The following is a 25,803-nucleotide window of genomic DNA, read 5'->3' on the forward strand; positions in this document are numbered from 1 at the left end:
TGGCGTCCTCTAGTAGTAGTAGTAGAGGCTGCATCGCCCGTTGGTATCGGCTCTCTCTTGGGGGGATTCTGAGAGGGAAGTTCTAATTGGTGTTTGTCTCGTGGTAGTGTTCCACACTCGCCCCTATTTTATACCGACACTTCTTTTTAAGAGTGAGCGAGTCAGTTTTACTGACATTTTCTTAATTTTGTTTTTCTCTGGTAATTTTAGGATAATTTTACCTAGAAAGAATGATGTTAAGGATTACTTTCATAGGCCGACACGAGCTGAGCCCAGAAATAAGGATAGGTACACTCAAATCCATCATTAACACAATTAATTCAAATATATACAAACACATTGTGACTGAAGCTCATCACAAACCCAATTGGTGAATATACAAACATATTGTGTCCTACCCTAGCAAAAAAATAAGGGTAGGAACACTGAAGTACATATCAGTACAAGGGTGTTTGTCCCTAGCAAAAAAATAAGGGACAATCCACTATGTGATACAACGGCTAAGGCTATGATGTTGAGTAGCCTGGCGATAGGTTGAAGGCATGTTGGTTGAAGTAGGTAGAAAGGAGACCTGGATCAATACTACAACTACTAAACAGTATCAGGGGAAACTATGTTTCCCGCTGCTACTGCTGAAAACTTTAAAGATTCCAAGGACTTTAAATAATGCCGTTTAAAGACTGTCGGGGATTTCCATCCAGTATACTTCTTAAGATCCTCAAAGTTCATATGTTGGAAATAATTAATTGAGGTGGCTACTCCCCTGATATCATGTGCTTTTGGGAATGACTCAGGGTTGGCTTGTTTAATGAAGTAAAGGATTTGCTGTCTAATACCTTTAACTGATAAGTACCACCTTTTTCTCTCATAAAGAGAGCACCTGAGGATCTGAAGAAGTACGAGAAAGAAAGGCTCTAAGAGTTGATACTGGCAGAGAGAAGGAATCCTGTGGAAGTGGGATAACCTTCCAAGGGGCCCACCTTGCAAGAGGATCTTCATTTTTGGCTAAAAAGCTACGATCCGGGGCAAGTAGAACTTCTCCTGATGGGAGGAACTCCCACATGACCCGCATCCCTGGATAGAGCCGACAGTTCTGAAATTCTAGCTGAGGCTAGGCCTAGAGGCTAGGCTTAGTAAGAATAATGTCTTCCTCAGGAGCATAATGAACGTACAAGATGAGTTGTCAGTATCTGAAGCTAGTTTGAGGACATCATTTAAGAACCATGACACTGTAGTAGGCCTCTGAGAAGGTCTAAGTCTAGCACAGGCTTTAGGGATAGATGTGAAATAAGATTCAGTCAAATCTATCTGAAAACCTACTTGAAAGATTTTCTTCAAAGCCGATTTGTGAGTGGTAATCGTGCTAGCTGCTAAACCTTTTCAAACAAGGATCTGAAAAAGGATATAGCCAAATTAACTGTCATGGTTGTGTGTTCGATTCTCTCAGGAAAGATGCTAATTTTTAACAGCTGAGTCATATTGTCTAATGGTTGACTCTCTCTTATCTGATTCTAGGAAGAGAATGTTCTGTGGATCAATGTCAGCATCTTTATTAGCCGCAACTTCATGAAGTCCATAAAGTTAGGGTCTGGAGAGTTCTTGAGGAAGCGAACACAGTCCTCATTTGTACTGATTGTGACAGTTTGGGATTGGGGATCCGTTGAGGTCGGAGAACCCAATTCCAAAAGAAGAGGATACCAGTTGCTCTTGGGCAAATCCGGTGCAATCAGAGCTACTATCCCTTTGAAGGACCTTAGGTTTGTCCAGGACCTTCAAGAGCAGATTCACTGGAGGAAAAACATAAATTCTCCTCCACTGATTCCAATCCAACGACAGGGCGTCCGTGGCATAAGCCAGAGGGTCCAGGTTGGGGGCCACATAGCAAGGGAGCTTGTGGTTCGCTTGTGAGGCGAAGAGATCCACCTGGAGACCTGGACTCTCCGGCTTACCCACTGGAATGACCCGACGTCCAGAGACCACTCTGATTCCAGAGGAACTGACCGGGACAGGGCGTCTGCTATCACATTTCTTACTCCTGCCAGGTGAGTGGCAGACAGGTGCCATTTGTGTTTGTTTGCTAATGCAAAGATGGCTATCATGACATGGTTCACATGCTTGGATTTGGACCCTCCTCTGTTGATGCAGTGAACTACTACTGCACTGTCCAAAACTAGCCTTAGATGAGACTTCTTCGGGGGAAGAGGTCTCTTCAGAGTAAGAAATACTGCCATTGCTTCCAACACGTTTGTGTGGAGCTGGCGAAATTGAACTGACCAAGTCCCCTGAACCTGTTTGAACTGGGAGTATCCCCCCCACCGGACAGGGAAGCATCCGTGTGAATGGTTAACACTGGGAGGGGATATTGAAGGGGAACCTTCTTGGCTAAGTTCTTTACTTTTGACCAAGGCCGTAGTTGGTTGCGGAGGATCTGAGGAATTACTGACAACTTGTCTCGATATTTGGAGTTTGCTCTTGACCGCCAAATTCGATTTATATCTTTCAGCCTTGCTTTCAGAAGGATATCTGTTACCGAAGCAAACTGAAGAGACCCTAGGATTCTCTCCTGGTTTCTTCTTGATGTCTGTTGCATTTGAGGAATTGCCTGACAGATTTTGCTATTTCCTTCCGTTTGGCCACTGGAATTGATAGATTGTGGGAAGACAAATCCCATTGGATTCCTAGCCACTGAAAACGAGATTCCGGGGTAAGTCTGGATTTCGTTTTGTTTATCTGGAACCCAGATGTCCAGAAAGTGAACTACCTTTTTGGTAGCTTCGAGACATTCCTCGACTGTTGGCGCCCAGATCAACCAATCGTCGAGGTATGCCGCTACCATGATTCCCTGAGCTCTCAATTGTTGTACAACCACTTCTGCTATCTTGTGAATACCCTGGGGGCTACATCAGACCGAAGGGCATCACTTTGAATGAGAATGTCTGATTTCCTAGCCTGAATCCTAGGAATGGGCGGAAGTGCCTGGCTATAGGGATATGATAGTATGCGTCTGTAAGATCGATGGAGCATGTGACGGCTCCACGCGGAAGTAGGGTCCTTACTTGAGAGAGGGTAAGCATCTTGAACTTGTCGCAGCGAATGAAAGAGTTTAGCTTTGACAAGTCTAAGATTACCCTTCGTTTGTTGAGCCTTTCTTTGGCACGCTGAATAAGCGCCCTTGAAATTTTAGATGTTTGACTCTCGCAATAGCTCCTTTCTGAAGGAGTTCTTCCGCGTAATCTATCAATTCCTTTGACGGTACCTGATGAAATGATTTGATTGGGGGAGGATCCTTGATCCAACTCCAGCCTAATCCTTTGGACACTATGCTCTGTGCCCAATTGCTGAACCCCCACCTGTGGCGGAAGAGGAACAGCCTCCCTCCTACCTGGGAGCCTCATTGCTGATGGGCGGGGTGGACACCACGCCCTCCTCTGAACTGCTTACTCCTTGTGCCCCTTCCTGCGCCACGATGACGAAAGTAACCTCTCGCCCTACCCCTCGGTTGAGAGTAGCCTTGAGCCTCATAAGCAGGGTTAAAGGCAGGCGAGATAGCGTAGGAAGTAGAAGGTTGCGATTGCTGGGGCACCAGGAGGAAAGGCTGGGTCTGTTTAGATGTGGCAGGTTGTCCCTGTTGGGTAACTGGGACTGCCTGCACAAACTGCTGCTGATGCTGAAGTTTTTTATATGGCTGGAACCTCTTACCAGCCTTCTTTGGTTTCTTGCCAGCAGTGGGAACGGATTCCTGTTTCCTCTTAGAGGAAATACCCCACCTAGCTCTAAGGCTCTGGTTGAGTCTAGCAGCTTCGTGGTGGACTTCGTTCACTGCGGACTCTGGGAAGAGATCCGCTCCCCACATGCTCGCAGGCCAAGAGTCTATTAGGCTCGTGCCTGATAGTGCACTCTTGAAGGACATGCTTCCGGCAGTTCCTCCTGGCTTGGAAGAAGTCAAAAGCGTCTAACAGAACCGTCTGAAACTGTGATTTCGCCAGAATCTTGAACAGCGGTTCGTTAGCGTATGAAAGTGCAGCCATTTCCGTAACGATAAGAGAGTTAAGGGACCTGCCAAACCTAGTTCGCGCATCGAACTCTGCCTGGATTAGGAATCCGGCAGCCTAGGTAATTTCTCACCGAACTGGGTCCATGGCGCAGTCCGGCTTGAGTTTACCCAGCGGTGAATGTAGCTGGCAGGTTTCCCATAACTCTCCGAAGGCGGGAAGAGTGGAGAGGTAGACTCCGACTCCCTCAACTGTGGAATGGGCTCATCCTTGAGGACTGCCTGAAGAGCCTTCTCCACCAATTTCGTGGCGAACGGAAGAGAGACCTCCTCTTCCGTTGCGAAAATAGTGAAGGGACTCTTGTAGGCCTGGAGTCTAGTGTTAGTACACTCCCAGTCCTCAAGGCAGTGAACCCATTCTCGTTGTGCGTGATCTCTACTGTAGAGAACTGACTCCTTCGAGATCTTATCCTCTCTCGTAAGAGCTGTTGGCGTCAGCCTAGCATACCCCATGAAAGGCTGCGACAGGCCCGGAGGATAGAACTCGAAGTCCTCAATCCTTCGAGTACCAAACTCCGGGATCGAAATCATCCCGTCCTTAAAAGGAGCGTAGGCCGCTACTCTCCATGGATTCTCCATAGAGAAAGCTGGTAAGGAGTCGTAAGGCGGAAGTTGGAGAATCCCCGTGCTAGATGCAGGGGAGACTGGGGGAGGAGCCTGAGATAGCCCAGCTACTCGATCCTCATTCTCTCTCATCCTATTAGAGAGGTCCTGGACAGTCTGTCCAGTTTGAGACAAACTGTTCGACAATTGCGCGAACATCTGCTCAAAACGTGTTCCCCATGCCGAAATTTGGGAACCTACCATCACTCCTACCTGTTCCATCATTCCTGGTGAGACAGAAGAGGGAACGGAGGAGCTGGTGCTTGCCACCCCTGCCGGCATAGCCGGAGAGGGGGCAGCGGAGGCGGGAGAGGGCAGCGACTCGGTGGTAGCGCGAGCCTTCTCCTTCGAAGCCTTGCTTCTGGAGCTCTTCGACTGGGAAGAGCTCGGCTTAGCCTTCACCGCATCGGCGTATGAAGTCGACGACTTCCTGGCCGAAGAAGACGAAGACGACTTCCTAGAAGTCGTCTTAGACAAGGTCTTCGGTTCTCTCTTTCCCTTCTCCTTAGGAGGTACAGAGAGAGCGGGAGGGCGGCTAGGGATCTCGGATCCCGGAAAGCCTTGGAAAGAGGCAGAAGAAGAAGGGACAGGAGAAGATCCAGGAGCGCCCAAGGAAAGACCTTGGGCGCCCGACAAACCTACCTCAACCAACAAATCCTCACTTACTACCGCCATCGGCTCGAGGTTCAGGTCCAGGGCAGCGACGTCCGGAACTGACTCCTGGGAGGCTACGACCCCAAACGATTGCTGGAGTTCTTGCTGGATGGAGGCTATCACTGGGGCGGCGGCCAAGGGGTCGACGTAGCCCGTCGACTTGCCCGCAGGGAAGATCTGGATGGCCAAGTTCCTATCTAATATGTAGGGCTGGCCCTTGGCGGCGTTTTTTCCAAAGCCGCCCACCCACGCTTTCAGGTGGCGAGAGCGACTTCCTCACACCGCTAGCCTGAAAGAAAGGTGGGATTAGCTACCAATTGCGGACAGGGTTAACAGACTTACGAACTAGAAGTTGTTAGTAAAATCATAAGTAACCTTATAATGGACATACCCCATCTCCCAGCTGAGCGACCAGGTCGTAGCATATAGCGCAGGCCTCGGGGTGCCAGACGATCGTCTCATTGTACGACGTGGCACACGGGGCGTGAGACCTGCACTCGTCATGTCCACAGGGGTCATACAGCGTCGCATTACAGGCCGGGACCTGGCAGTTGGTAGCCTGTAAGTGGAAATGTACATGAGTACAGAGTAAACACTTACAGCCTAACATATGCTCCGCTGGTGCCGGAGCGATAAAGTTAGATAAAAACCAGAGCCCCGCTAAAATACCGTGTGGTAACCAGGTTGGAAGATAGGCTATGGCTCCGCCAATGGCGGAGGCACAAGAATCAACCAACTAGGAGTGGTGGTAATGGAAACCACGACGGACAATGGCGGGGATGGTTGATAAAATGAATATAATAACACACAATTCATTGTAAAAATATCTTATAATAGGGTAATATCCTTAAAATAACAAAATTAAAACAACATTTAAAATTAAAACGTCTTCTCTCCACCCGTCTACTAGAAGAGTGCGTAGGTAAGGATAAGCTCCTTCCGGTAGCGGGGGAGAGATATAAGGATATAGTAGGCAAGCAAACGACCAAACCATAGCGCCACCCTGCCCGCTAGCGGAGCCAATATTCTATAACCAAAGGGGGCCCCGGCTGCGACGGAAGGCTCCTTTCGTATCGTAAGAGAGGTGGCTGAGCAATGGGGCGGGGGGGGGGGGGAGGGAGGTCCCGGCGAAACACGGCGGGAGCGAGGAAAGGGGGGAGGATGGCCTACTCCTCCCCCGCATCACCAACTACCCGTATGGAGACCCGGTACCTCATAGTGGTCGCCCTATACCCCCTGCTGGCGGAACCCCCCGGTCACCTCCGAGAGTGTGAGAGAAGGCGATGAGGTTGTTATGACAACCAAGGGGTCCCCCAGCTCCTCCCTACGTCAGAGAGGGAGGGAAGGGGCAGGGTAAGGTGCTATAGGACACGTGACCGCAAGTGGCCTAGGCCGCGAGCAACACAACCGTGGTAGGGCCACGTGAACCAAGCTGTACCAACATGTGGAACAAGCACCTAGGCTAGCCTAACACCCTAAATAATAATATACATCGAAAAGGGGGAAGAGACACTTTTAGTAAAAGAGAAAGAAGCCCAGGAGGAGGCAGACTGTCCGAGAAAACAGAAGCCTACTCGAAGCCAGCGATAGCCGATGTAGAGCAAGAGCCGGGATGCTGGGCCGAAAATAATAATAAGAGCCCTAAATACCAAGCTAAGAGAATGGTAGGAGGGCTGAACTAGCTAAAACTCGATGTAAAACAATGAATGTGAAAAAGTAAGCCCATAAGCATAAGAAGTCCCAGTATGGAGGACCGGGAATTCTTACGAGGCGGCATGGCCGCCACGAGACAACCGAGGAACCGTATATGACCTATAAAAAGGAAAATACTGGTACCGGAAAGGACAAAAATACAGTAAAATGTTACTTATGAGTTACTTAACTTAGCCGTGGCGATTGCAGAGCGTTCCATGATGCAGATGCGGATAATTCGCAAGAAAAGCACGAGCACAAGAAAATGGCGACTTGTCGCTGGCGCTAAAATTTAAGGATGACCGCTAGGGGCGCTGCTGTCCGTGGCGTCCTCTAGTAGTAGTAGTAGAGGCTGCATCGCCCGTTGGTATCAGCTCTCTCTTGGGGGGATTCTGATAGGGAAGTTCTAATTGGTGTTTGTCTCGTGGTAGTGTTCCACACTCGCCCCATATCATACCGACACTTCTTTTTAAGAGTGAGCGAGTCAGTTTTACTGACATTTTCTTAATTTTGTTTTTCTCTGGTAATTTTAGGCTAATTTTACCTAGAAAGAATGATATTAAGGATACTTTCATAGGGCGACACGAGCTGAGCCCCAGAAATGGTAGTTTGTTCATGAAACTTACCTGTCAGATATATATATAGCTGTTCTCCAAAGTCCGACAGAATTTCAAAACTCCCGGCACACGCAGTGGGCGGCCAGGTGGTTAGTACCCATTCCCGCCGCTGGGAGGCGGATATCAGGAACCATTCCCAGTTTCTATTCGGATTTTTCTCTGTCGCCGGTCTGTAAACAACTGTTTCCAGACCTCTGCCTAGGATTTTAAAAACTTCTTTTTGCCTTGAGTATCCTGATTGACTTTTGGTTTTTTTGGACTGGATTGTTGGCTTGGCATACGCGATAGTGGTTTGATTTGGATTTTGGCTTTGACTTTTCTTTAAATACGATGTCTGGATCTAGTTCTACTAGTTTCAGGGTGTGTGGTATGCAAGAATATAAGGTGAGGCTACCGAAAGCTTCGGTAGACCCTCACTCTGTGTGCACGAAATGTCGAGGTCATGTATGTTTGTTGAACGATAGATGCATCGAGTATGAGGAATTGACAGATCTTGAGTGGAAAGCGTATGAATCTTATGTAAGAAAACTTGAGCGCGATAGAATCAGGAGGTCTTCCTCCAGGAGTGCTTCTGTGAATAGAAGTCAGGGTAATATTATATCTCCATCGAATCCCCCTGTAGATTTAATTCAACCTAACCCTGTAGTGTTGCCTTCGGGCAATCAGGAAGTGTCTACAGAAGGAAATGTGCTCTCTACGATCATGGAGTCGATTCGTGCCCTGGAGTCAAAAGTGCTCGCGCTACAATCGAATGTGTCGAAGTGCAATGAAAGTGTTGGTGCATCTAGTGTTGTGGAGGGGGCGTCAGATCGTTCCCATAATGCCTCCAGGTCTAGACCTCTGTCGGACTCCCAGGACTTAGGGAGTGGGCAAGTCGAAAGCCGAAGGAGGGTTACGGGATCTAAAAACCGGTCTGACGTTCCTTCGGCAGAATCTGTGGATGCGTCCCAGACTGCCAAGGATCGTGCACGGGCACGAGTCCTTAAAGAGTGTTTCTCATCCTCCGAGGCGTCCTCCCCTCACCGGGGCTGGAGCTCTCGGAGAGCTTCTCGCAGGGAGAGCGGCAAGGGCGCAAGACGTCGCACAGGCGGCCAGCCGTCGTCCTTGTCGCCCTCTTGAGAGAGGTTTTAGAGAAGAGGACGCTTCACGTCCTTCTTTTCAACCTTTTCATTCGTCACCTGAATATTTTGAAGCCTTCCGACCACAGAAAAGGACCAAGACTTCATCGGAGGAGGACGCTTTTGAGCGTCCAAGTCGCTCTAAATTTGTTCCTGAGACGAAGGAGAGGGCATTGCCCTCATTCCCCGCCTGTCTTCCTCTCACAGGATTAGTCCTTCTGGTCAAGAATTTTCTCCGTCAAGGGAGATTCTAATGGATATGCAGAAACAGTTGGCTTCCTATTTTGCGAAGAGAGAGACAGAACCCTGTCGGCGGAGGAAGGACCGGTGGCTGCCGACGCATTCGAGAACGTGAAAGCGTTCCTTATGAGAGAGCGTCTAGGAGAGACGAGTATGGCAAAGACGTGAGTTGTCGCACAGGTCGGCCAGCGTCTTTGTCAAGAGGTCGTGAACGTCCAGAAATCTCCGACGGACGATCATTGTTCAAAGTATTCTCTCGTGCACGCCAAGAGAGCGAGGCTCGCCAAGATCAAGAGCTCGTAAGGACGTCTCTGAATACACACGACACGCTCGACGGCCTGCATTTGTCGTTATGGAAAATGATGTTGAAGAAGCTAGACGTCCTGCTTTGTGTGACGTTAATCAAGATGCTTTTGAGGAAGCGTCAGATGACATTCGACGTCCTGTTCATCGAAGCGCTCGCCAGGACGCTCGGGAAGACGCTTCGCAGGACGCGCGGCGTCATACGCATCGGGACGCTCAGGAGGACGCCTTTGAAGAATTTTTAAGTCCGAAGCGTCATGATGTTCCACAAGATGTTAATTTCCAAGATCTTAAAGTGTCGAAGATAACAGGGAAACAGAAACGGATTGGTACTTCTAACCGTACTTCAGACAGAGGCACCCTTGCGAACAGGGCCTCAAGGATTAATAACATCGCGATCTTTGAAGGACACTGCTGCTGGAGAAAGAGAATCATCTAGTGATTCGTGTCCTACGGACAATGAAGAACCAACAATGTCATCCGCCTCGGATTATAAGACGTTGACGCACCTTCTGAAAAACTTGTTCCCGGATAAGTTTCAAGCACCGGTTTCTTGCTCTCCGCCTTCACAGTTGGCCTCATCGAAAGCCAGGAAAGCTCCTGGCTTCGTTAAAATGGCCACCTCGCTCTCTGTGAAGAGAGCATTTAAGAGAATCCAAGATTGGATGGACTCAAGGAAGGCGAAAGGCAACACTTCCTTTGCTCTTCCTCCATCGAGACTAAGCGGGAGAGCGGGAATCTGGTACGAAACGGGAGAAGAAGCCGGATTGAAAGCACCGTCTTCCTCTCAAGGCGATTTCACTAACTTGGTTGACGCTCCGAGGAGGTCGTACCTATCATCAGCAAAGGTTTCCTGGACTATGTCGGAAACGGATCACCATCTAAAAGGTATCTTCAAGACTTTAGAAGTGTTTAACTTCTTGGATTGGTGCTTGGGGGCCCTGGACTTACAATCCAGAAGTCCAGACTCGATTTCTTTGGAAGAATTATCCAGCGTGTTGGCTTGTATGGATAGAGCAGTAAGGGATGGCTCTGATGAACTGGCATCCCATTTCGCTACTGGGCTGCTAAAGAAGAGAGCTGTACTGCAGTTTTGCGGCGAAATCGGTATCTCCTGCGCAGAAGGCAGAATTGTTGTTCGCCCCTTTTTCTACACATCTTTTCCCGCTGTCCATGAAAAAGGATCTGTCGGTTAACCTGCAGGAAAAGGCAACGCAGGACCTCTTGACACAGTCTTCCAGACGTCCTACAGCCCAGGCTTCTACTTCAGCCGTGCAAGCCCCCAAGAAGAAGTTTAAGCCCTTTCGTGGAGCGCCTTCCTCTAGAGCTTTTCTGCGAGGAAGGGGGCTCTCTAGAGGCAAGGCCTCCTCAAAGAACAAGGGAAAAAATTGACATTTCTGTCCTTCAGGCACCCGTCGGAGCGAGACTCACATCTTTTGCTCATGCGTGGAGAATGATAGGGTCGGACACCTGGTCCCTCGATATAATCGAGAGAGGATACAACATCCCTTTCCTCTCTGCTCCTCCATTGAGCACGAAGCCTATAGACCTGTCGCCCTCATACCAGCCGGAGAAGCAACAGATATTGCTCGACCTTTTAGACCAAATGTTAGAGAAGAGAGCCGTAGAAGAAGTCCTAACGCTAGATTCCCCAGGCTTCTACAACAGGTTATTCCTGGTTCCGAAGCAGTCTGGGGGATGGAGGCCTGTCCTAGACGTCAGCAGGCTGAACCTTTTTGTGAGAAAAGAAAAGCTCAGGATGGAAACATCCCAGTCTGTACTAGGGGCTTTAAGACCAGGAGACTGGATGGTGTCATTGGATCTCCAAGACGCGTATTTCCACGTCCCAATTCATCCTCAATCAAGAAAATTCCTGAGATTCGTCTTAAAAGGACAGGTCTTCCAGTTCAGGGCTCTATGCTTTGGACTAAGTACGCGCCTGATGATATTCACTCTCCTGATGCGGAACGTAGCGAAATGGCTTCACCTATAAAAAATAAGAGTCTCGCTTTACCTGGATGACTGGCTAATCAGATCGTCTTTGGAGTCAAGGTGCCTGGAGGACCTTCAAACGACGTTACAGCTGACGAAGGCCCTGGGCCTAATAGTTAATTACGAGAAGTCCCATCTGATCCCCTCCTCACGGGCAAGCCTTCAAGTGCGTGGTATAATAACATGGCGCGCTGGGGATTCAGATGGATTCAGTGGCTTTTCAAGCTTTTCCATCAAAGGAACGTCAGCAGAAATGCTTAGAAAAAGTGTCAGCTTTCTTAGGGAAGGAAACATGCTTGGCAAAGGAATGGATGAGTCTGCTGGGAACCATTTCCTCGCTGGAGAAGTTTGTTTCTCTGGGGAGGTTGCACCTCAGGCCGCTCCAGTTTTTTCTAGCAGAAAACTGGAAGGACAAGTAAGATCTAGACACGACATTGATAATTTCCCAATCGGTCAAGGATCATCTGAAGTGGTGGCAAGATCCAGTCAAACTATCAGAAGGACTGTCCCTCAGCCTTTTGAGCACCGACCTAGTGTTGTTCTCAAATGCTTCCATGGTGGGCTGGGGAGCAACACTAGCAAGGTCGAAGTGTTCAGGCCTCTGAGAGGGGAACAGAGGTCCTGGCACATAAACCTGAAAGAGTTGGAAGCTATTCGGTTGGCTCTCCAATTCTTCGAGGAACGAGTGGTGGGCCAAGTTGTCCAGATCAACTCGGACAACACCACAGCTCTCACATATATCAAAAAACGGGGGGACACACTCTCGGTCCCTGTTCGAGATTGCAAGAGACATCCTCCTATGGGCGAAAGCTCGGAACATAGTAATCCTAACGAGGTTCGTTTCGGCAGTGCAGAATGTCCGGGCGGATCTTCTAAGCCGCCAACATCAACTGCTTGCCACGGAATGGACTCTCCATCTATAGGTCTGCCAAGAACTATGGAAGCTATGGGGACGCCCGCTAGTGGACCTCTTTGCAACCTCAAAAACGAAGAGGCTTCCTATTTATTGCTCACCGGCTCTCGACCCGGAAGCGATAGCAATAGATGCCATCCTATGGGACTGGACGGGGATGGACGTCTACGCCTTTCCCCCGTTCAAACTGTTAGGAGAGGTAATCAGGAAGTTTGCGGTGTCTCCAGGAGCGAGAATGACACTAATCGCCCCGTTTTGGCCTTCAAGCGACTGGTTCACGGAGGTCATGTCTCTTCTAGTAGACTTCCCAAGAACCCTTCCAGATAGAGCCGATCTTCTCAGACAGCCCCACTTCGAGAGGTACCACGGAAACCTCTCCGCTCTGAGTCTGACTGCGTTCAGACTATCAAGAAGTTGGCCAGAGCGAGAGGTTTTTCAAGACCAGTGGCAGAAGCTATTGCCAACGCTAGAAGAGCTTCCTCTCGAGCAGTTTATCAATCTAAGTGGGCTGTCTTCAGGAAGTGGTGTAGGAAGAAAGGTATTTCCTCCTCCACGACCTCTGTGAACCAGATCGCTGATTTTCTCCTACATCTGAGAAATGTGGACAGACTTGCGGTGCCCACGATCAAAGGATATAAAAGTATGTTGTCAGCTGTCTTCCGTCACAGAGGGTTAGACCTGACAAATGATAAAGACTTCACATCTTTTGAGGTCCTTTGAACATCGAAAGTACCGCAACCGAAGGTCCCATCATGGAACCTTGACGTAGTTCTGAAGTTCATGATGTCGAGTCCATTTGAACCTCTGCATGCTGCCTCGTTGAAAGACGTTACAAGAAAGGCGATTTTCCTAACCGCTCTTGCCACAGCGAAGAGGGTTAGTGAAATTCAAGCAATGAATAGATATGTGGGCTTCAGGGGACACAATGCAGTGTGCTCCCTGAGCCCTGCCTTCTTAGCGAAGAACGAAAACCCATCTAACCCCTGGCCGAAGACCTTTGAAATCAAGGGGTTAGCAGAGTTCATCGGATGAGAGCCAGAGAGAGTCCTGTGCCCTGTCAGGGCTCTCAAGTTTTATTTGCAGAGGACAAGACTGTCGGGGTCCTTCAGAAAATCTGTGGTGTTCTGTTAAGAGACCCGACTTTCCTATGTCAAAAAATGCACTGGCATTCTTTTTACGAAGCACCATCAGGGAGGCCCATGCTCCTGCCTGCCCAGATGGTGATCTGAAACTTTTGAAAGTAAAAGCCCATGAGGTGAGAGCTGTCGCAACCTCAATGGCGTTTCAAAAGAATATGGCACTCAGCGATATCCTAAGTGCTACTTTTTGGCGAAGCAACTCTGTGTTCGCTTCACATTACCTGCGGGATGTGAAGACGACATATGAGAACTGCGAGTCGCTAGGACATACATATCCGAGAAATGTTATTGGGGGCAGGAAGCAGCACGAATCCTATCCTGTAGAAAAGGGATAGGTGTGCTTTTGGTTTGGTGGTGTTGGTTTATGGTTGAAGGGTGTCGCTTGAGGCGCTTTTTCCCTTTCTCTAGCCTAGAAGTTATGGGACTAACTTCGATAGGTTAGGTCAGGTGGTGGTTTTTAGCTTCGTTGCCCTCACAGTATGGTCAATATGGTCTAGTCACATTGTGGTCATGCTCCCGTTGACAGATCATCTAGAACTCACCAGCTATATAGTGCTGGAGACTCTAGTAAAGCAGAAGCAGACTTGGGTGACAGTAATCACGAAGTCAGCTATGCTAACAGGTAAGGAACCAAGATGTCAATCATCTGCATGTAATTTGTTTCCTAAAATCCTTCTATTCTGTCCCTTCCCACCTCCAATGGTGGGATTCAGCTATATATATATCTGACAGGTAAGTTTCATGAACAAAATGTTATTGTCATGATACAATAAAGTTTGTTCATACTTACCTGGCAGATATATATAATTAAGTACCCACCCACCTCCCCTCAGGGGACAGTGGTATGAAAAATCTGAATAGAAAATGGGAATGGTTCCTGATATCCGCCTCCCAGCGGCGGGAATGGGTACTAACCACCTGGCCGCCCACTGCGTGTGTGGCCGGGTTTTTGTTTTGAAATTCTGTCGGACTGCGGAGAATACAGCTATATATATCTTGCCAGGTAAGTATGAACAAACTTTATTGTATCATGACAATAACATATTTCATTATTAGAATTCATATAGGACACATATGTGTTAAACTGTTATGGTTTCATAGCCATGCTCTAATTACCATTGTCACATTAAGCAAAGCAGTATAGGTAGTTTTGTACAGTAGTTATTAATCAATTAATAAATTATTAGATTACATATACATAATCATGGTGATTATTGTTATATTTGACATAAGTGTACACGATTCTAACTTTTGTGTGGTTGTATATTTGCACAGGTATACCTTATCAGTATGCTCCACCATACCGAACCTGATTTTCCATACATCAGTGACACTGGTACTTATTCTCCCAGAGAGCTGCATATTTGGGCAGGCTCTCAACATAGGAGCTTTAGTTAGTAAGATATTTTTTATGTAGTATTTTTCATGACCTTCATTTATTAGTTGTTTGTTTTATTGGAATTTTTTGTGTATGTATGTTTAAAATTGCATGTTAAACAATTATAATTTTCCTTTAAATTGTAATGCATATAAGGATGGCATATGTAAACTTGTTAAGAATTTGAAGCCACTTACATTCTGTTCAGAATTCAAAGGTTGAAGGACAGTTAAACATTATGTATATGCTGATCTACATTTAATCTTTGTATACAAGAAGATAGAATTCTAAAACACACAAAGCTTTTCCTTAAGGCTGGCACATGGAGATGGTGAATAATGTTAGCAAGCATTTATTTTAAGGATGTAACACAAGTGATTAATATAATATACATAATCTTTTAGGACCTGTGGTATAAGCAGGACAAGTGGTCAGTCCTTCCTTCAGTTGTTCGAAGTTCTGGAGATTGCATTCTTTATCTTCAACCCCTAACATCCCTCTTTCATTTCCCACTATGGCATCCTCTTACAGGATTTTGTGAGTTATTTATCTCTTCATGTAATGTGCAAATACTGTTCGTTGCTACAGACAGTCCTCGGGTCATGTTGGACTCCGTTTACTTCGTTCCGAGGTTACGACACTCTTCAAATATATTCATAAAAAATTATTTCCTGGGTTACAGCGCATGTTCTGGGTTTATGTTGCCAGTCCGAAGGAAGACTGAACTTTGATATGGCTCCAAAATGGCAGAATGGTAAAAATTTGGAGGTTTTTTATGAAAAGCTCAATCAAAATGCAGGTTATGTTGTTTTCAAGACATCTAAAGGATTAAAAGTAATGATTTCTTACAATTTTCAATGATGTCTCTGATTATGCTGTTTTTTGGCTTATGTCGCAGCATAGGAACAGATCCCTAGTTGTAACCTGGGGACTGCCTATTTTAATCACTCTCAGTATGCATTACTGTCTGGCAGTAATTGCTACCAGTCCATGATGTTACATGATGGGGGGAACCATTAACCCTTAAGAGCCTGGCTAAAAATCATCGAGCACCCCAGGCCGGGGAAACTTTGAGCTTGACCATTTTGAGATAAAAATGCAATAATGGAAACGGGAAGATATGCACATGGTGTATGCAAAAAATTCTAAAAAATTCTCTGTACCTTTCATGAGAAGTTGAAAAAGACTATTTACAACCCACTGTGGGACCACTTTTACAAGGCAATTGTAAATTATACCAAGTTATATACATGTTTTTTTATGATAGATACTAGTTTATTTGATTTTGTAAAATTATAATTACAGCTCACACTATATCAAAACAGATGAGAACTAAAATCAGTAACAAATTCTGAGTATGCAGTAACTTTTTTGGATTACAGTTGGATCCCCTGTATTCAAAGGGATGCTTCCAGACCACCCCCTCCCCCAAGCAAATAGCTAGGATCTGCGAAAAGTTAATACCCCTATAAAAACACTTAAAACTGCCTATAGTATGTATTGTTAGTTCAAACTCGAGAAAAACCCAATAAAAATGTTCAAACAGTTATCTGTTTTTTTAAATAGTTTTATTGCAAAAAGTGCATTTAATCTTGAAATTAATATGAAAATACAGTAATTTGTGGATTTTTCTCTTAGAAAAATACTGCGAATATGTGAATTTCTTGTGAATAATGGGTAGATATGGTCCATAGAGAAATCTGTCAATGTGTGAGTCCGCAAATGTCGAGAACACGAATATGGGGGCTCCACTGTACTATATGAACCTCTTTTTCTTGACCAGGTTCCCCTAATCGATGGTGCGTAATAATTGATGCCTCACCTGAATGTGACTGAACCACCGCCCAAAACCAAAACCTGTTATTAGCTTACTCATATGACCTTATTTGTCCAGTAAGGGTTAAGCAGAAAACATAACAAAGCACTGATGACTGAAAGTATGCAATTTACAAACCTTTTAGAGTACCATTTCCTTTCCAGGATTTCAGGTTAATAAGTAAAACTCCCTATCTGCTGCTATGACCATAGGTTCTGTTGCTTATAATCATTCCAAGGGCTCTCAGATAGTTCTTTAATTTGTTTATTTGCAAGTTCCTAAAACTTATCTGCTCAATTCTTCCATTGTAAACTGAAATTTAGGCTAATTTTAAATACTAACTGGTTGGTCATTAGAATAAATTTTTTTTTTTTTTTTATTTTTTTAAATTTACAGTTTTTTTCATACAAACATTATATTAGCATATTTTACAAGGATATTTTGTGGAAAAAACAATTTTAATATGTTTCATCATAACATTTATTGAAAGATATTTTAGTATTTTTTTTTAGGGAAACATGTATGATTCTATGCATGAAATGCAATAGAATGTGAGCATATTGGAATAAATTTTGGACATTGAATGAAATTTACCAGAAATAAACAATGTTTGCGTCACCGCGACAGGCCACCAGGGCAGCGTTATGATTTTGTTTACATCCACTCATTGCAAGTGGCTGACAGGCTAACTGCTGATGTATCGTAAGCAATTTTTTGTAAGTTTGTGATAACAGACTGATAATTTAGCTTATTTTGAATATTTTATCATTATGTAGTTACACAATTTACTGTAATAATTAGGCATGTTTTCAGTGTTTTACTATTAACAACAATTTTTTGTGCCTACCTAGTATGCTTGCCGTTGGCTAGGTCTAGCAGGCTAGATTTAGCCTAGCCTACGGCACTCGATCTCCCATCAGTAATATGGCCACATTAGACACACAGCAGTTTTTTTATACATTTAAAAATAAAAAAGTTAGTCTAATATGGTATACTTACGATGTACTGTTCCCCTTGCAACAATTCTAAATTCTCAACTAATTGGTCAGATAGGATGAAATTTAAGGCCATTAGTTGTGTGGTAGGCAGTTGCTTCAGACTCGGTAATATTTACATACACTCAAGGCTACTGGCTCAATGCTTCTTGTTTGTTATCTTTATAACTGCACAAAATGGCCCACCGAACTGTAATAATGATCACAGTACATAACGAGTTTGTAGGTAAAATGTTGATTTTAAAAATTACTTACTTCATGTAAGCACACCATTCCTTTATATGGATGGATAAATCTCCTCCTTACCTGATGATAAGCATACAGATCTATTAATTTAAGAGCAAAGTTTCAAAGTGAGTAGGTCTTGTTGTACTTCAGGCCTATATCTTACCCCCTGGAAGAAAAAAGATTATTTTATACATTCAAACTCCCTGTCAGATATATATGTACTTACCTTTAGACTCCGTTGTCCCCGACAGAAATTCAAATTTCGTGGCACACGCTACAGGTAGGTCAGGTGATCTACCGCCCTGCCGCTGGGTGGCAGGAATAGGAACCATTCCCGTTTCTAATCAGATTTTCTCTGTCGCGGTACTGTCAACATCATTGTTGGTACCTCCTGACTTGATTTTCGTTTTTCACCGCCATCAATCTTCTGGGCTGTCTTTTGCAGGGAAGTAGTACTGGGTCTTTGGTTTGGCATACGCTTTTATTAACTTTTTAATGAATTTGGCTTCGAATTTTCGAAGAAAATTTTACGTGAAACTACTGAATTTTTCGGTAGATACTCATATTTTGCAATAAAGGCAAATATTAATATCTATTCACTAATACATGTAAGAAGTGTTAAAACTCTCTAACTTCCTACTTAAGGAAGTCAGAAAAGCATATGACTAGAAACGCTTCCTTTAGAAGCTTTAATAAGTCTTGTGCTAACGAGCAGTTAAGAGTATTAACAGTACTAGTAGTTGTTGCATCCTCATCACCTTCTTACCTCACAGAAACTACAAATTCATCTTGGGCAAATTTGAAGAATAAATGGGGGGAGCTCAAAAGGCGAGCTCTTAAAAGGTAAGAAGTGAATATAGTGTTCCCAGTGCAGTGGAGGGTGCGTCTGATCGGATCTGTCTCGCTCCCAGGCCTAGACCTCTTCCAAGCTCCCAGGCCCAGAGGAGAAGGAATGTCGAAAGCCTTACAGAGGTTATGGAGAATCCCCACCGATCAGGCGGGGTCCCCTCAGCAGGATCTGGAGAAAAAAAAAAAAAAAAAAAAAAAAAAAAAAAAAAAAAAAAAAAAAAAAAAAAAAAAAAAAAAAAAAAAAAACATCCCAGACTGCCAAGGATTACATTGCAAAAGGCATCCTTAAAAAGTGCGTCTCTTCGTCCGATTCTTCATCTTACATCCAAAAAGACAAAGAATAGCATGTTTGGGGAGTTCGGACAATCTATCGCGTTCTCTGGAAAGAAGTTGGAAAACTCCCACTTTGAAAGAAACTAAGAGAACCCTGAGCGCCAGCCAGGAGCGAGGTTCCAGCCAGGCGCGAGGCACCAGCCAGGAGCCAACCGGCGTGAGGCTCCAGCCAGGTGAGAAGCGCCAGCTAGGCGCGAGCCGCGTTCCAGCAACCAGGCGCAAGCCACGTTCCAGCAGCCAGGCGCGAGGCGCCAGAGTTCCTTCCTTCAGGCGCGAGGCGCCAGAGTTCCTTCCTTCAGGCGTGAGGCGCCAGAGTTCCTGTCTGCTGATCCGCAATCTTCCAAGAAGCGTGAAGGTGTGTCCGATCTTCCTCCTCCACCTGGGAGTGTTCCGCTTTCAAGCAGACAACAAGCTCCTCAAGATGAGTTATCTTCTTCAGATCTAGAAGAGCCTATTTGGCAAGAAGCACCAGCCAGGCGAGAGGCGCCTTCCAGGCAAGATGAAGTTCCAGGCACGAGGCGCCAGGATATCCCGAATCGCCTTATGAGAGAGAGGTCAGCCAAGAGGCTCCTCTTATTAGTTTTTAGCAGGATCAGCCTTCTCCTGGCAAAGGCGCAAGATGTCGCACAGGCGGCCGTCGCTTTTGTCAGGATGATTCTGATACTGAGAGAAGCCCTTCTCCAATATTCAGAGGACTGCTGTAACAGGCAGTTCCTCTCAGCGTGGACTCTCTCCTTCATTCATACTCTTCCCTCATTATGACGAGGCAAGAGCTACAGGAATTTTCTTAATAAGAATCTCATCTATTCGGCGTTCGGGAAGGACTGCGGAAAGGGAACATCAATCTTCCTTCCGTAAGCTCAAGATCTGAACAGGAATTCTCTCCCCTCCGCGATTTCTGTGGAAATCACGGAGACTTAACAAGTTCCGGGATTAACTTCCTTCCTTAGGGAGATATTATACGTACATTGTCAAGTAAGTGCATAACACATAATTGACAAAAAATGTATACTCTTTGTATCTTAATGGGTTAGTTCTCACTGACAAAGATCTCAATACATCTTATCGCGTAAGCATATAAGCTCTCTTGGACAAGATTCGGAGGAGCTCTCATTCATTGATTAGAGGCTCTTCCTGGTAATAGACGCGTAGACTACGTCCTTTAAGTCTTATGTCCAAGAGAATAGGAAGCTTGAGAGATTCCTTTCGATCCTCGGTTCTCACTTGGGATCTCCTTCGGCTAATACTAATTCTATCTATTGACTAAAAGAACGAAGATAGTAAATTTTCCATTCTCTCTCTGCCTCGGCGAGGAAAGAATGTAGTAGAGAATTTGGTGTATAAGACCACTGTGTATGGGTCAAGTCATTATTTGCACATACTGTAGTTACCTCTATGGTTGGCAACTGAATTCCCTGTATCCTTCCAGGAGTTTCCTAGGTGACTACGCTTAAAGGGATTGTTACGACAACACCGACTCAGCTTCTGTATGTAATGAAGGTTGTTTCGCTTAAATATGCATTTTTGAGAACTTCCTTAGGCTCGATAATAATTTTATCATATTCCTTCATTGAATGGAGTAGCTGGCAACTCAGGAAGAATGCGGCGAGACAGCAAACGTAGACTCTTGTCACTGTAGTGTAGACCAACACAGTACCATCTAGTTCTCGGTCATGAGCGGTTTGTTACATCTCTCTCTCCTACGGGATTTACTGGTTAACCGTATCGCTCCCCTACAATCATGGACTTAGCCTCGAATTGAGGGGATTTGTAGGTAAACATGAATAACATTGTCTGCGTTTTGCTAAGAAGCTTTCAATAGAAAGATTTCTTGCAACCTTTCAATGCTGTTTACCGCAATGTAACAGAATTATGGACGATTCTAATGCGGCAGAGCACTATACGTATTATATAATGCTCTCATGCTTACGAAAGCATAGCCTTATTAGAGAATGGAGCATGCTCAGTGAGAAGATGGATGAGTCTGATGGGAACCATTTTCTTCGTGGCAGAAGTTTGTTTCCCTGAATGGACTACATTACACCTATAAAGTTTTTCCTACCAAGAAACGGAAATAACATATGAGAGGGTGCCGGGTACCATGACAAAGGTACAGATGTTCTGGCACATAGTCTAAAGAATTGCAAGCAATTTAGTGGACTTGATAATTTCTCGATATAGCGAGTTGTTAATCGAAGGGTTCAGTAGCCTCTCCGACTGCAGGCTCGGTAACGTCACGGTTCGTTCCTGATTTCGTTCCCCGTCTAACTGGACGGGGGTTCGATCCCAGGGAGGAACGAAATAATTTTTTAAATCAATTAGGCCAATTCCACAGCTCTCTCATATCTCAAGGAGCATCGAGAATCTCTTTTTTCGCCCCTGTTTGCGTTAACAAGAGAGAACCTGTTTGGAACACAGACATGGAACGTAACGATCCTTAAGAGGTTCGCTGCACGTTGTTGCACGTCCGTGAGAACCTTCTCAATCGACGATAATAACTATTGACATCTGTCTAATCTTAGTTGGAAAGGGAGTTGTGGAAACCTACGAGAAGTCTTCTTCATAGATCTCTTCGCAATGTTGAAGACGAAGAGGCTTCTTCTAGACTGCTTCCTTATTCTCGATCCAAGAGCGGTAGCAATATACGCCATCCTTTAGTTCGAAAGGGGAATAAACATTAGTCTTTTTTCCCCTATATATAAATTCTTAACGGATGTATTAAGATAATTACTGGCGTCAGAGGAAGAGAGGATGATGCTTTTCGCCCCATTTTGGCCTTCGAGAGGCTGGATTCAGAGAGGTCACGTCCTTCTTACAGCACTTTCTAAAGGCTTTCCCAAGATAGTCGGTCTACTCTATCAGCCTCACTTAGAAAGGGACCTCAAGAACCTCGCCACTCTGAGTCTGTCTGCGGGCAGACTGACGAGAAGTTGACATGAATGAGAGGATTTTTCAAGGTGAATGACAAGTGTCATGGCCAAGACAAAAAAGTGCTGCAGATCGTGCTGGGTTGAATGAGGAAACTGTCCTCTTCCGATACCTCTGTGACCCACATGGCGGTTTTCTTCCCTTTCTGAGAGAAGAATCACCTTTGTATATATCTGCTATCAAAGAATACAGTAGCAGGCTATACTCTGTCTCTACAAAGGGACTTAGAGATAGCAGAGGAATAAGATCTTCGGGATCTTATACGATACCTCAATACGACCAAGAGTAGGACATCATGTACTTCGAGTTGGGATCTTTTCGTGGCCCACAGATTCCGTGTTCCGACAAGTTGGAACCTCTCCTCGTCAAGCTTCTTTTAGAAATTTTATGAGGAAATTCATTTTTTCTCTTGGCCCTACCAACTACCAAGAGGACAAGTGAATTTTTATGTATTGGAATCTCGCATCAGATTCAATGGAGACTCGGCGATTGGTTCTTGCCAGCATAGTATGTCTGGCAAAGAACTAAAACCCTTCTAATCCTGGCTCAGAGCTTTGAAGTCAAGGGACTTTCCCAATTGATACGGGAAGAGATAGAAGGGTCTCTTTGTCCAGGCAGGATATGTAAGTTTTATCTTTAGCAGAAGAAATGGCTTAACGTCTGCCTACAGAGTCTTTGGGGTGCGATGAGGGCTCGAAGCGCTTCCCAGAAGGTACTCAGAGGGACACGATAAGAGCCAAGAAAGCCCTGGGTTCGCCCACTTTCGGCTCGGTGTCTTCTTCGACTTCCAGGCTCCTTCTCCTCCTTCGGGCAAGGAGAGGGAAGATTCTGCAACGAGAAACCTCCTCAACAGGCAGGAATAGATCTCGTTAGCAACGGAAGTACTCACGAAGGATCCTCCTCGGAGGAAGACTCTTCTCTCTCGTCCTGTTAAGATATCCTATCATCTACTGGATGTAACTGGGTACAAGTGCTTCCCCTCGTCCTAGGCCAGAGTTCCTTCCACCCTTCTCCAGTCTCCTGACAAACTATTGTGGTTTGTTCAGGATCCTCGGGCAACGAAGCGCCAGCCAGGCGCCAAGTGCCAAACAGGCGAAAAAACGCCAGAGGCAGACAGCTTGGATGAGCGTGTTTATTGTCTGATGCGGAGAAGGAGCGGGCCTCCAACCTGGCACAAATGCGCCAGAGGCGAACAGATCGGACAGGTGAGAGTGTCCGATGTGGACATTGCCAGCCAGCCTCGAGACTCCAGCCAGGCTTGAAGCTCCAGCAAGTGGGGAGGAGCCAGCTATGCGCGAGGCACCAGAAGCGCCAGCCGGGCACCAGGTGCCAAAAGTGCCAGAAGCGCCAGCCATGATTGATGTTCCAGCCAGGCGCAAGGCACTAGCTAGGCGCGAGGAGCCATCCAGGCACAAAGCGGATACGTTGCTGGGATAGGGAGCCGATACCGATCCTTAACTAGTGAGTTAAATTTTATTTAACGTCGAGTTTTTTAGGGTTGTTTGAAAGGAGTTTGGGGATAACTCTTTTCAATTTAAGTACTAACCCTCGTGTTAGGATCAGGTGATCGGGATCGGTGTTGTGCTCCTTAATTATGCCACTAGGCAAGGTGTGTTGTCATGTAAGTGGATAAGACCCCATTGACATATGCCATCAGGATCTGTCGAGTAAGTGGATAAGTCCCCATCGACAGACCCACAAGAACTCTTAGCCATAGGTCACATCCTCGCTGAGGCTCTTGAGGCGAAGCAGACTCCTAAGCAGTAGCCATGAAGTCTTCCACCTAAACAAGTAGGAACCAAGGTTTTATTTATTACCTACAACGTATGTTGTTTACCTGTCTATTCAGTAAATAGGTGTCTCTTACCCACCACCAATTGGTGCCAATCAGCTAAGTATATATCTGACAGGGAAGTTGAATGTATAAAAATGATATTGTTATGATACAATAAAGTTTTATACATACTTACCTGGCAGATATATACGATAAATGGCCCACCCAGCCTCCCCGCAGGAGACAGGTGGAAGAGAGAAAATCTGATTAGGAACGGAAATGGTTCCTATTCCTGCCACCTAGCGGCAGGGCGGTAGATCACCTGACCTACCTGTAGTGTGTGCCGCGAAATTTGAATTTCTGTCGGGACGACGGAGTCTAAAGCTAAGTATATACATATCTGCCAGGTAAGTATGTATAAAACTTTATTGTATCATAACAATATCATTTCTATAATTTACCAAAGTGGTAGGCTCTTGCAGAGTATAGTTTGTCTATGAAAAGATTTCATTTGGAATGAATCTTACCTATTGTTAACGATAGCATGTATACTATATCTCCACACTGATAGGTGAGGAGATATATGTAAGTTATCTTTTAACATTAGGTATCCAGATAATAAATTTTATGAAAATTCATGTATTCTGAAATATATTAATTTTGCCTCATGTATTTTTCAGTTCTTGTAACCATCTACGTTAGATATAGGCAGATTGCTGAGTTGTACCATAACCACTCGTCCTCGTCTCACATTGTACGCCTAAACCGCATAGGCCTATTTGTGGGCTCAGTTGCAGCACTTGGCATATCAGTTGTTGCAAATTTTCAAGAGACAAATGTTTTTTATGTTCATATCACAGGGGCACTTATGGCCTTTGGTCTAGGGACTGGATATCTTTGGGTTCAGGTAAGGGCAGATACCCATTTGCCTCACATTTCATTTGGTATTGTGGTTGATATTATTGCTATACTAAAAGTGTAACTGATCAAATGCATTGGTAAATATTTAAATGTCCAATAGATTTAAGCAGCTCTCTACAGCAAGGTAAAGCTAAACTGATTTTATTTATATTAATCTTGTGATTTTAATTGAATTTTTCTCTTGTAGGCTCTGTGTTCGTACCAAACTCATCCTTTGGTAAATAGCTTGGCCATGGCTCATGTACGACTTAGTCTGGCAACTGTCGCTTCGATATGCTTCCTAGCTGGATGTGTATGTGCTAGTATAGCACATTCACAATTTAATGGTATTGTACTTTATGTAGTTTGTTGAAATGTTTTATCAGTGATTACAGATAGGGAGTTTTTTATATTTTTACATGTAAGAAAAAATGTTTTCAGCCTATCAGTGATTAGTAGTTACTACATTGTGTATGGCATAAAGGAGTAAGTTGGAAGGAGAATATCAGAGTTCTTGTGATATTTGTATGGATTTTTAGTGCTGTGAAAGCAGTTGATAAAATGCACACCCTTGTAAATTCAGTATGCATGTTTAGTTCTGCGTTCAGCTGTAATTTACAAGAAGAGTTTTAGTAGACTATTTGTACTTGGATAGATTAAGCTAAGATGTATATACCATTTTTTTATGTTTTTAACCGGTTTCTAGCTGGCTCCAGACATTTATCGTAATGTTAAGACCTCAGGTTTGTTAGCTATGAAAAATACAAATTAATTAAGAATTTCTCATTTCTATTAGTTATGCATACTTTTGTTTTTCTGTATACAGTAATACCTCAATCTTACGTGATTCAAGTTGCGCGAATTCACAATAGTGCGAAATTTTCATTGGAACCTAACTAATTATCGTACATGAGTATTTCACAGACACGTGAATGCAAACGCAACATTTTCAAATCCTGTAGAAACATTGCAAAAGTGTTTGTTTAAATTTTTTTTTATGTAATATATAAAATTTTCAAGCTTTTATGTATAAATTAAATACATAAATAATCGAAATAATAATTCTCTCTCTCTCTCTCTCTCTCGGTCTCTCTCTCTCTCTCTCTCTCTCTCTCTCTCTCTCTCTCTCTCTCTCTCTCTCTCTCCTACTGAGATGAGAGAATTTTTATGGTACATCTACTATGTTTATTAATATTTTCAAATAATAATAATAATAAATAATAATAATAATAATAGATACCCAAATCCAGACTGTAAGGATTGTATCTGGGGACATCAGG

At 44.8% G+C, this 25,803-nt stretch overlaps 1 protein-coding gene across 1 annotated transcript in view; it reads left to right on the forward strand.

Annotated features, from left to right (window-relative positions):
• Positions 1-25,803, forward strand: part of LOC135206761 (DNA damage-regulated autophagy modulator protein 2-like) — a 51,075-nt gene that overhangs the window by 19,818 nt on the left and 5,454 nt on the right. The window contains exons 3-5 of the mRNA XM_064238257.1: positions 14,598-14,719; positions 24,304-24,530; positions 24,732-24,870. Of these exons, the coding sequence (XP_064094327.1) occupies positions 14,598-14,719; positions 24,304-24,530; positions 24,732-24,870 (488 nt within the window). The remainder of the gene's footprint in view (positions 1-14,597; positions 14,720-24,303; positions 24,531-24,731; positions 24,871-25,803) is intronic.

This window comes from Macrobrachium nipponense, chromosome 31, assembly GCF_015104395.2.
Source record: "Macrobrachium nipponense isolate FS-2020 chromosome 31, ASM1510439v2, whole genome shotgun sequence".
NCBI lineage: Eukaryota > Metazoa > Arthropoda > Malacostraca > Decapoda > Palaemonidae > Macrobrachium > Macrobrachium nipponense.